Source organism: Coturnix japonica, chromosome 10, assembly GCF_054131305.1.
Source record: "Coturnix japonica strain WE chromosome 10, WE-NBRP24, whole genome shotgun sequence".
In the NCBI taxonomy this organism is placed as follows: Eukaryota; Metazoa; Chordata; class Aves; order Galliformes; family Phasianidae; genus Coturnix; species Coturnix japonica.
The window spans coordinates 1,605,333-1,616,992 of record NC_140672.1 but is presented as its reverse complement, the minus strand read 5'-3'; the positions used below and the strand labels follow the sequence as shown (position 1 = coordinate 1,616,992).

The 11,660-nt window shown below is 41.0% G+C and overlaps 2 protein-coding genes across 3 annotated transcripts in view; both read left to right on the top strand.

Moving 5' to 3' along the window:
* The first annotated feature begins 2,522 nt into the window (after positions 1-2,522).
* Positions 2,523-6,138, top strand: LOC107323586 (gastrokine-1). Its single transcript, XM_015882848.3, has 6 exons — positions 2,523-2,570; positions 3,204-3,260; positions 3,635-3,796; positions 4,225-4,335; positions 5,031-5,184; positions 5,872-6,138. The coding sequence occupies exons 1-6, from the start codon at positions 2,559-2,561 to the stop codon at positions 5,961-5,963; spliced, it is 588 nt and encodes a 195-aa protein (XP_015738334.1). The 5' UTR covers positions 2,523-2,558; the 3' UTR covers positions 5,964-6,138.
* A 1,783-nt stretch (positions 6,139-7,921) lies between these two features.
* The window catches only part of ANTXR1 (ANTXR cell adhesion molecule 1), a 69,719-nt gene continuing 65,980 nt past the window's right edge, over positions 7,922-11,660 (top strand). The window contains exon 1 of one of the 2 annotated variants that reach the window (XM_085510084.1): positions 7,922-8,479. Coding sequence is in view for 1 of the 2 variants with exons in the window: in XM_015882878.3 (XP_015738364.1) it covers positions 8,328-8,479 (152 nt within the window). In the remaining variant the exon portion in view is untranslated. The remainder of the gene's footprint in view (positions 8,480-11,660) is intronic. The other variant, XM_015882878.3, reaches the window with a different exon arrangement.

The window sequence follows — 11,660 nt, the reverse complement described above, 5'->3', positions numbered from 1 at the left end:
CAATGAGATTTGACATGAAGAAAACTTCCATCACTGCTAAAATAACGTGGTGTTACCCCCTGCATAACCATAACAGAAAGAAGTCCATCTGCATAAAAACAAGCATATTTATGAATTCTTTTAATTTCAACTTATTGCTAAAATACTGTCATACTGTGTTTTATAAGGAACAATAATAAGCACTGCTGTGCATTGTAGCCAAATGCAAATGCAGGAATCGAGCTTTCAGTAACAGAATCATTAAGTGAAACGCAGTTTGTAGTTGAATATAGCTATTATTTACCACTGTTTCACCAACATTTAACACAGGAAATAAAAAAATAAAAACAAATCAAACACCCTAATCAAACAAAAGGACAGATGGACATTATAGAGTTGAGTTGTAGCTATGCCAAAACTAAGACAAAATGGCTGGAACTCATTTCTTCCATGGATCTGAAAGGATTAATCCAGTGATTGGAGCTGACTGGAGGATAACAGATCTTCACCTCCACTCCTTTCTCAGATGCTCTTTTGCTGGAATTTTGGAAGGAGTTAACCTATGAGATGCTTTATGTTTCATAGAAGTCAGAGGTTACTTTAAGTCAAAGATACAGCAGCCTTTTTGCTCAGCAAAATGTAAAATGAAATAAAAACCAAAGCTTGGCTGCCTTTACCCCAAAATTTTAGCACCTCCAAACAAAAGCAACCATGTGGCTGCAGTATTCAAACAAAGCTCCTAATAGACTTCCTGAGGGTTTATTTTCCTTTTCCAGCTTTGCCCTTCATTTTCCCTGAGATAAAACAGACACTGGACTTATCCAATTGCTTGTCACTGGGAAATGTCTTTCGAGGGGCCTTCTAGCCCCTGTGACAGATGATGCACCCAACAAGGGGCAGTGCTGCTCCAATACTGCCTCCAGTTAAGGTCAAAATTTCAAACAGAGAGCACAGAACATGAGCAGCAAGGTCCAGCTTCTTCCTATGCCACTTAAACTAATGCACATAGGTTCCAATTAGTGTATTATTACACACTGAAACATGAGACTGCAATAGTACCGGTCCCAAGATGAACCCCATGGGGGACACCACTTGCCACCCCCTCCATTTGGACATAGGTCCATTGACCACAACCCTCTGGCTGTGACCATCCAACCAACTCTTTATCCACCTAACAGTTTAGCCTTCAAATCCATATTGCTGCTATTTAGAGATAAGAATGCAGTATGGACAATGTCAAAGGCCTTGTATAAGTCCAGGTAGATGACATCAGTTGCCTTCCCTTTGTCCATCAACACCATTGCTCCATAGAAGGCCACCAGGTGGGTCAGGCAACAAGTCAGTTCTCCCTCCTCATTTGTAGAGGGGCTACACTATCCCTTGCCTGTCTCTTCTGAACAACATATCTAAAGATCTGCTTCTTTTTATTTTTCACATCCCTTGACAAGTTCAATGCCATCTGAGCCCTGGTTTTCCTGATCCCACCTCTGCAGCTCTGCTTTTCTCTCATCACACAGAAGGCATAATATGAAGATTCAGTTGAACTCATGTCTTTTTTCCAATGGGGAAAAGTCTCAAAATCGTGACTTGAGTATAATTTTAAAAGCCATCAAATAATGTATTAAACAGAACAGAACCCAGGACACTGGGAGAACATAATTTGTGAGAGTGCATCAAAAAAGCCCCCTTAGGATGTGCAGACTTGCCTCGGTTGTGCAGGAATTTGATCTAATATTGCTCTTGCAGCACAGGTTAGAGGTGATTGAGAGAGAGAGAAAAGAAATCCCCTCTTTTGCTCATAAATGTGCTGAATTGCAGTTGGGCCATTTCAGACTCCTTACAGTAGAGGTAGAGGCTCAGATCACACTGATTGCACACAGAATCAAACAGAGCAACTTCAGAAACTTGAGGGTAAAACCCACTGTTATAAAAACTCCCTGAGTGAATCTTTGCCTCTTCACAATCAACTTCCACTCCACTATGGAAGATAAGACATGGTGAGGCGAATAAGGCTGTTATTGCTACCTACAGTAATAGAGACTCCCATAGACATCCCCATATAGTGTAATTCAGCTGAAATTATACTGAAAAGCAATTTTTGATGGCAACGTTGCACTTGGGTTGTACATTCTGGTGGAGCTGTGGTTCTATGGTAAAGTCCAGTATGTTCTGGAGGGTGCAAAGGACCTAACCTCTGTGTATTTTCCCTAATGTAAGGATATTTTGTTACAACCTTAGATTACGTCTGGTCTCCATTTTGATGTAAATTTTCAAAATTAGACAGCAAATATGTCAGACCGTTATCGCAAAACACATTTCCTTTTTCACTGCAAATGGATTCTTATCTGATAATTTTGTCAGACTGACAGGTCAGAATTTGCCTAAGTATAACCCCCTCCATTTATGAAACAGTTATGGCAGGAAATAATGTCCAATGACACAAAGACTTGGATACAAATTACTAGATAATTTTCTTTCCATACTTAATCATTCTGTTCCTGATCCTGAGTCTAGCGTATATAAGGTGGATGGTTTGCCCCATTCGTTCCATCTGCACTTGCAACCGCTCTGCAGTCAAGATGAAATTCACTGTGAGTATGCAAGCTACTTTCTTATTCTATACCAAAACTCAAAGCTATTGCCTTTTACTTCTTATATACTATAATCAAAGCCATTCCCTTTCTATCTTGGAAATGCCTTTGCTCATTTATAGTCAAAAGTTACTCTCCAGGGAGTTTTCAATCCTCCAGGATTGCATTTTAGACTGTATTAGCCTAAATAGAAGGAGTAAGGATCTTTGTAAAGGCTGATTTATGCACTATTCAATCTCACAGATCCTAGATCAGTGCCCATTGTTGCTAATGGGCTTTTTGCAATCTGTAGCACCACGCTACAGATCAAACCACTTTCTTGTGATGCATGTGCAGAGGCAATTTAAATTCTCTCTCCTCACTCTTGTAAAATATCTCTGTATATTGTATCAGTGCTGTACTAATCTCTGCAGCAACTTCAGATCCTTCTCTTAGAAATGGAGATTGCCATTATGGGCTATCCTAGCATAAAGCAAGGATGAGTCACTTTAGGTGACCATTGCAAAGCCAGTATGGAAGCAATGGGCATCCAAGGAGTACATCTCAACATCAGATTAGGACTAAGGATTCTCATGACAGGATCTGCCAGCCAGACTTGCAGTTACATTTTTATGCTTTCAATGTTCCTTTCAGATCGTTGCTACCGTCCTTCTTGGACTTGTGCTGACTCCAGCTCTTTCCCAGTTCCAAGTGAGTACAGTGACCAAGTTATGCATTTCTTCTTCTATATTCCCTACTTCTTGAACTTTCCTCCTCTCTTTAAAGGAAATGAATCTAAATCCTTTTCATGCACAAAACTCTGAAAACACGAGACAACCACTGTAAAATTATTCACTGTGAGATTATTCATTGAATATATTAAAATTATTCTTAGAGCTACTACAGAATGCTATGGCCTTACTCTTGTCATTTTGACAATACAGTGGTCATTGAAGGTGCTCCTTATGAGCCAGTGTTTGTTATATTATATTATATTTGTTATATTATAGCACTGATTTTCTAAATCTCTGGGGAGATAACTGGCAGCCACTCGGGAGTCTAAAAATGTTAATTTTGTTTGCTAGTTTCAGGATGTGAAAGTAAATAGGAGGCATTTCCCTAAGACAGTCACCATCAATGTTGGCCTCGGCTTCCAAACACTGACCATCGATAGAAACTCCCTTGTTGCTATCATTGAGGCAAATTCAGCTGAGAATGCATGGACAACCGTTTGGAACTACGGAACTGTAAGTGGCAAGGAGTATTCTTTTTTAGAACATTGACAAGGAGACTGGCCCCTAGAAAGCCCAGGGAGGTGGTGGGGTCATCATCCCTGGAGGTGTTCAAGAAACATGGAGATGCGGCAGTTGGGTACATGGCTTAGTGACCACGGTGGGGATGAAGCGATGGCGGGATACGGTGATCTTAGGGGATTTTTCCAACCTTGATGCTTCAGTGAATGGGCATGGCGATAATGGGTTAATGGTTGGACTAGATGTCTTAGAGATCTTTTCCAACATTAATGACTCTAAGATTCTATGAAAGCTGACCAAAATAGAGAATTATCAAGTGTAAGTTTGGGGGTAGAAACACTCTATGTTCATTACTTTGATTTTTAATACAGATCTCTATGATTTAAAAGCTGAATTCTTGCATTCCAATTCTTTTTTTACAGGGCTACATTGCAACCAAACTTGCACGAGAGGGAGTCTGCTATGTTTCTGCAATGAACAGAGTCCTGATGCCTGCTCTTGACTCAATTGCTGTCCTTGCTGAACAGACCAACGTAAGACAAAAAAGGGGGCAGTTACTTTACAGACTTTCCCAAAACAACTAATGACTGTAATAGCATGAGCATCCACCTTATTAGACTTTTACAGACACAGACTCCACTTAAAGTCTGAGAACTAAGTTGTTATAAAAAATCTCAGCTTTTGAAGAGCAAGAATGGGAGGGGAAATGGGTAGTTAGATTCCAGACCTGAGCAAAACCATTCACCATTGTTTTTTCGAGTGTGAGAGAACATGGGTTGGTGGATGGTTGGACTAGATGATCTTAATGGTCTTTTCCAACCTCAGAGATTCTTTGATTCTATAGGCACAGTGATGATGGGTTGACAGTTGGACTAGGTTGTCTTAGTGATCATTTCTAACCTTAATGATGCTACAACTCTTTAATTCTTTGCACATCTCATATTAATCTCAGGCTCCACATTAATGGTATGATTTAGAAAAGGAGTCCTGTGGCTGTAGCATTTTCCAACCGTTTCTATTGCTCCCCTTGGTTCCAGTTCTAGAAAATGGAACTGATTTCTTCTCCTTATGTCCCAGGTACCTCTATGGTGAGAGATTTATAAGTGACTGAGGGAATTATTTTGTACAGTTTTAGTAGAACAGCAAGCACAGTCTCGTTGCTTCAGAAATAGGAACATGCATAAAATTAAATGGATCAAGGCACTGAATTCTGTTATTTGGTGTTTAGAACGTGAAAGGAGAAAGCGTGCTCTCAAGGTCAATCAGATACGTCGTCTCCAGAAGACAGGCTCGTGAACTCAGGTCTTACGGAAACGACATCTTCGCTCTCTGCAGTGGACTCCCAACCTTCGTTGCTTTCGAAGAGTCACAGCAGGAGGGTGGTAAGTGTGATGATGTGAATTATAAGATAAACAGGTGATTTTGTTTCCGTGCACTATTTCTGTTGTTACCACTGATGGTAGATCGAAGTATAAAACTTCAGGGCTCTTATGGAGGGCTCAGGATTGGAAGAATGTTGTGTTGCTATTCTTCAGTTCAGAGACTGCTGACAGTTTATTGAGGAATCCCACCATTAAATGGCTCCTGTTGAAGCCAAGAACATCCTTTTCCCAGTATTAAGCTAAGCTGCTTTGTACCCCTTTTTTTCAGTGACAGAATGATTACATGACATGGGAGTTCAGTGGCCTAAACTTTATAGGGTTGTTTGATAAGGGCCTATTAAATATACATACATAGCTGTATAATACACAATAATATATACTAACAATATAAGGTACCATAGTGCCCGTTAGTACTAAAAAATGTAAAGATTATTAAATAGCATCTCTTTGCATTCCTTTGTTAAATATGCAGCTGACTACAAAAGAATCTTTCACTTATAGACTTAAATTATTCCTGTAGCAACAACTATAACAAAACATTCGTTAATCAGAGGTAAAGTGCAAGCTATTGCTATGCAGACAAGTATAAATCATAAGCTGTCTTGCTGTTGGGGCCATAACCAGGGTTTGATGACTTGCAGTACCATCTTGGGAATTAACTCTTGGTATTTCTTTTCCTTCTTTTAGGAAACCAGATTTTCTACAACCAAGACGCATGCTACAGACTTGATGTCCTGAATCTTTTGGGTCTTGACTACTGCCGTGCTGGCAAAGTTTGAACACCATGCCTTTCCTGAACCTAGTATCAACGCCCGATAGCTGAACAAAGCCATCCCTGATACTATTCTTCCCTGACATCATGTCTTTTGAGAGTTTTGTTCTTCATGATTCAGATGTTGTAAGAGATCAGTTGGTGATAGTACCTTTCAAATAAACACTTTTAGCATGAATAAACTGTGTCTGTTTTCTTATTGCTACACTCGTTATCACCCATTAAAGCTTCAAAACTTAAAGAACTCCAAATCATAGAGTGGTTTCCTGATAGCTTATCCCAGATCTGTTCCCAGTAGCATAAATTTGAAAAGAATCAAGCCAGGAATACAGGGACACTTCTGCTGAATTAACCAAGACTTGCTACAGCACGTCAGATTTATGTCAGGCTTTATTCTATAGCAGTTTGAGAGGATGTATGGAGCAGGAATGCTAAGTCAGGGCTTGAAGCAGGGATGGAGCACCTGGTTGGAAGGCAGGGCCAACCCAGGGGAGCTCAGGTGCATGCAATGTACCTGAGTGACCCAAAGGGCTGGAACCAGGATTCACCTCTTCCCAGACCTCATTTATGGGCTGGCAACAGAGGCAAGGGGTTCTATCTGGAAATCCTTGTGTGCTCCTGGCCTCCTCAAGGTAAGCAGCTTCATTTCTGTGCCTACAGCTGTTGTATTTGAGGAAATCTTTGCTTGCTGCAACCTGGGACCTTGCTGCTCTGCTGTCATTGCTATCCTTTCCACTGCATTACAATATGTAGTTCACTTAAGAATATCTCAGTCAAATGCACTGAGTTACCTGGATTAGCACACTTCTTTCCTAAGATGGATGCTATTCCTCTTCTTCCTTCTTACCATTTCACAAGTTTCTTAATTCCTTTATATGCCATCAGCTCTTACTTTCCTCAGGATGAGGCTAAATGTAACAGAGGAGAAAGCTTAGCAGAGATTTACACTTCATTTCTAGTTATAATGCTCCATCCTAAGGGAAATATTTATGCTGTTGTTATGCTCTACTTTGCCTTCTGGTTGGTATTTCTCTATTTAACTTCCTTTCCAGCAGGGACTGGAAAGCAGCTTTGATAGCAGTTTGTGTTTTAATGCCAAACATACATGAATGATAGAAAAATAAACTTCACCCATGGAACAGAGTGAAGAAGCTTCTCTGCAAGCAACAAAGATACACTCATGCACATACACAGCCTTGAAGTCAAGGGTTCAAATAAATAAACTGATGCTTCAGTAGGAACTGTTTTGGTTTTTATCAAGTGGAACTGTAATGTTTCATCACCCAGTCCAGAGTCTGTGCCTACCAGCAGGCAACATTAAATGGCAGAAAATGGCTAATGGTGAATGTACAGAACTGCCCCTAAGCTCTGATGCGGAACAATCCAGGGAAGGAAAAACAAGTTATGGCCACTGGGTGTCAGCCTTGAATTAGATGTGATAGAATGATTGAGTCATTAAGATCTTGACAAAAGTCATTACCTGCTGTAGAAGTTGGAGGAGTCAGCTTCCATGCTGCTTCAGAATAGATAATAAAACAAGAAAACCAGCTGATGTCATTTCCCCCATCACTTAGATACCCAAATGGAAGCATGGTCATAGGCATGGGATTTCTTAAGGCTGAGAAAGCATAAAGAATGATCACAGTTGTAGTTTCTCTCTGACTTTTGCCACATTGCACCAGGTTTTAAGTCTTTATGCCTCTAACTACTGGCATCAGGCAAAAAGACTCTGCAGAACGCTATGTGAGTGCTGTCAGCTATCTGCCTATACATTCCAACCCCAACCCTGTAGCCTGCACTACGCGTGCTCGATGTACAGATGTCTTTTCCATCCAGACTCCAGTTACATTTCAGTTTTTCACCAGTAGGTGGCATTCTCTGAGCTGCTTTTATTTTCTTTCCTTTTATTTTTTGCCAAGGAAATATAGAACTTAACATCTTTAATCATAACAACAGTAATTAAAGGTGGTGGTGGGAGGGGGGGGGGGATTGGGTCAAACCTCCTCTGTCTTTGCTGAAGTCTGCAGTAAAGCAAGATCTCTCTGCTCCTGTTGGGAAGCAACGGTGGTATATTCAAAGTAAGGGAGAGTGAGGGTCAAAGTCCCTTTAAAAAAAAAAAAAGTGAAATACAGTATTGTGCATCTTGAAATCTGAGACCAAGAAACAGAAGTGCAAGGGAAACAAGGGGGGAAGCCTTGCAATTCCTGAGGACAACTGTTGCAAGTGGAGTTTTAAGGAGTAAAATACCTGTCTATGCACTTAAAGGGTATTTGAATGGCTTCTGGGGAGAAGGCTGTGAAATAAAGGAGATCAAAGGAAGAAGACTTTTGTTCTTTTTTTTTTCCCCTCTCTCTCATCCTCTCTGGATATAATGGCCATTGCAAAGCAAAGCATCTCCAGATTTGGCTTCAAGTGTTTCTTCTTTGCGGCTTTTCTGCTGGTGTGTGATGGACACAGTGGGAAGAGAGAGAACGGGGGTCCTGCCTGCTACGGAGGGTTTGATTTGTACTTCATTCTGGACAAGTAAGTCAGTTCTATCCTTGTATTTCAAAGCTGTCTTTCTCTTGGCGTGACCTGGAACACCATATGCTGGGCTTTTCTTTGGTTTTTGGAGAAGCCATTGTGTCCCCAAGGGACTGCAGAACTCTGTTGTGGTGGTGATAACTTTGGTGGGTCTAGCATATAATGCTAGCGTGCTTTGAAAAGCAAATGGGTATATAAATTTTGCTGTGGTTGATATCAGACCTTTCCTCTGTTGGCGCCGTGCTTGGGATGAAGAGCAGGACCCCATTCACGTTGGTTTCCCCAACAGAGAGAGGTTGGGGAGATGGAACTGCAGAATTAATTCTGCAGCTGAAAGCGTGCAGAAAATGCTCTCCTGCCTGGAGAGCTGCTGCTGTCTATATGTCCTTGTTCGAGCAGGTAAAGATGAGGCTCTGAGATGTGGCAGCCTGCTTTAAAAGGGTCCAATTTTGGCTGTTCTGATGGGGGGGGAGAGGGGAAAAAAGTGAGATTACTTTATTTAAAAGCAAACTTTATTTTCCCCTGGGCTGAGTTGCATTGTCTTTGTTCCTGTTAATCAAAGGCATATTTTGACTGCCTGGAGATAACTGCCCACTCACTTCTTCATCACTGATTTTGAGCTGGGTGCAGTAACTGTGCCTGTTTAGGGGCAACGTGAAATAGATACGAGCTGAGCTTTGGAAAGCATCCTGTTGAAACAATGCAACAAACTAAATAAAAGTGTTAAAAGTACTGGTTAAAATGGTTTTGGTAAATTCCTTAATTAAGAATAGTTATTTTAAATCTCAGGCTTGGAAATATTGGAAGATATAAGTGCCAGAGCCATAGCACTGGCATTTTTAACCATAAATTTAAGAGATAGGAAAGTATTTTGAGTTGCCAGGAGCTCTCTGTCTGATCCTCGGAGTGTTTTGCAGTAGCAGCCACATTCCATTTGTATAAATGGCTTGGAATTACATAACACTTTATTGCAAAATACTGGGTAAAATATAAGGCTGAGATGAGTGAGCTGGGTATGCTGTTGTGCCAGCTGTCCTAATGCTCCAGGGGAAATAATTTCATTTTTGTTTTACTTCATTCAGTGGAAAGATCCTCTAGTCTATTGTATTGCATTGCTTTGGCCATTCTGCTGTTAACTAGAATAATTCATAGAATCGTTTCAGCTGGAGGGGACCCTAAAGGGCCATCTAGTCCAACCCCCTTGCAATGACCAGGGACATCTACAGCTTCTATTGCTCCACCTGGAAAACAAAGCATGATTTGCACTGCTGACAGCTTTTACAAACTGAGTTCTCTTGAAGGCTGGGGTAGAATGGAAAGGTTTATCCAATCTGATGGATGTGCTCTGTAATAGCTCTGAGCTATTATTTCAAGCTCTGTGGCTGTCCTTTTACTAAAGGAATGACTTCCTAGGCTTGCTCAAGGAAATTTATGTGGAAATACAAAGCTTGGCATAAAATTAAAGTGTGCAGGCTCAAGGTACTCAATGCATATATCAAGGTATCAAAAAGAATCCTGCTTGAACGGTTGTAGGTTTCCCATTTTTGGTGTAAAAATTGACTGGATCTGATACAAATCCCATTAAGCCCATTGATGTTAAAACTGTGTTGGCCTTCAGTAGAATTTGGAGGACCCGGTGGTGTTCAGCTGCTGGTGTGTGCTGTATTTTGTGTACTGCATTCTGTAGCCTTTCAGGTAACCAAGGAGAGAATTAGAGTGGTGAAGGAGGTGATCTCATCTTTTTCTTTGAAACTATATTTTGTTCTTCAGAATCAAAGAATGGCTTAGGTTGGAAGGGACCTTAAAGGTCCATGAGCTCTGGGTTATCAGCATTCTTATTTAGTTTGGGGTTTTTGCTTTTATTTATCTTCAAAGATGTTGCTGAAGTCCTGAATGATTATAAGGTCCTTCAGGCAAACTGTGAAATAAGAATAATAAATCCAGGATGCATCTTGCTGTTTTTTATTAGAAATTGCTTTAAAAATCATGTGAGCTTTGGTGATAAAGATCCTGCAGCAGATTTAGATTTTTGAAACATGAAGCATTAATGGCAGTGGTGGAAGAAAGCCATTAAAATATTAAGCAACTTTCTGGGATCAGAGGAGGATAGAACAACAATAAACACAGTGCTGGGACTCACCATTGCTGGAGCCCTCTTCTGACCCTTTGCTTCAGTGCCTGGCCAGATTTAGAGACTACTGAAATCCATTTAGCACCCCGTATGCTGTCCTTGTCACAGTGCTGGCTCTTGTACCAATGGGTTACCAGAGCATCTTTAATCTCCATGTGCAATTGCATGCTTTCATTAATCCTTCACTGTTCTAAGCTGTCTGAGTGCCCCTCTTGGAAGTCATCATTGAAGCAGGCTGCCCTGGGAAGTAATGGAGTCCCTGGAGGTGTTCCAGAACCTTGGGGATGTGGTGCTGAGGGGCATGATTTAGTAGGCAATATTGATGGTAGGTGGACAGTTGGAATAGGTTATTTTAGAGGTCTTTCCCAACCTTAATTATTCCATGATTCTATAATTCTATTCCTTGGTATAAGTGGTGGGTGGGAGCTGCACTCTACGCTTTACTGTTTGATATCAGAATAACTATAGAATCATAGAATGGTCCGTGGTTGCTTGTTTCTTTGTCATGTACCCCCTGCCAATCAGATAGATGAATACTCTCAGATTGTTTAGGCTTAGAGGCTTGCAGTGCTCTAAACTGGACCTCTGTAAACTCTTATTGTTTGACAACAGCTTAATGAGTTGTCTCCAATGAGGTTCAGCTCAAGACAGAAGTATTTGCATCACCTCCCTTAAATCTACATTCTATCTGGTCTTCCCAGGGTTGCTCCTGAAATGTTTGGAAAGGCAGAGGACTCTTTGGCTCATGTGTGTTATTTTCTTCAAGTGCTCAGTGAAACAATGCTGAAAAACTTCTTGGGTCAATGCCACCTCTGACAGCTAGGAGACATCCTGGAGTTGGTCCGAAAGTAGAAGTTTAAGGAGAATTTGGATCAGTGTCAGTCTGAATCAGGTGTCTCTATGTACTTTTGTCTGCTGTGGTGCTTGTAGCTGCTGTGAAAGCTCTGTCAAAGAGTTTGGGGGTTGGAACCAGATGAGGTGGGTTGGAATTGGGTCATCTTTGAGGTCTCTTCCAACCCGAGCCATTTGGTGAGTTTGTGGCCTTGGCTC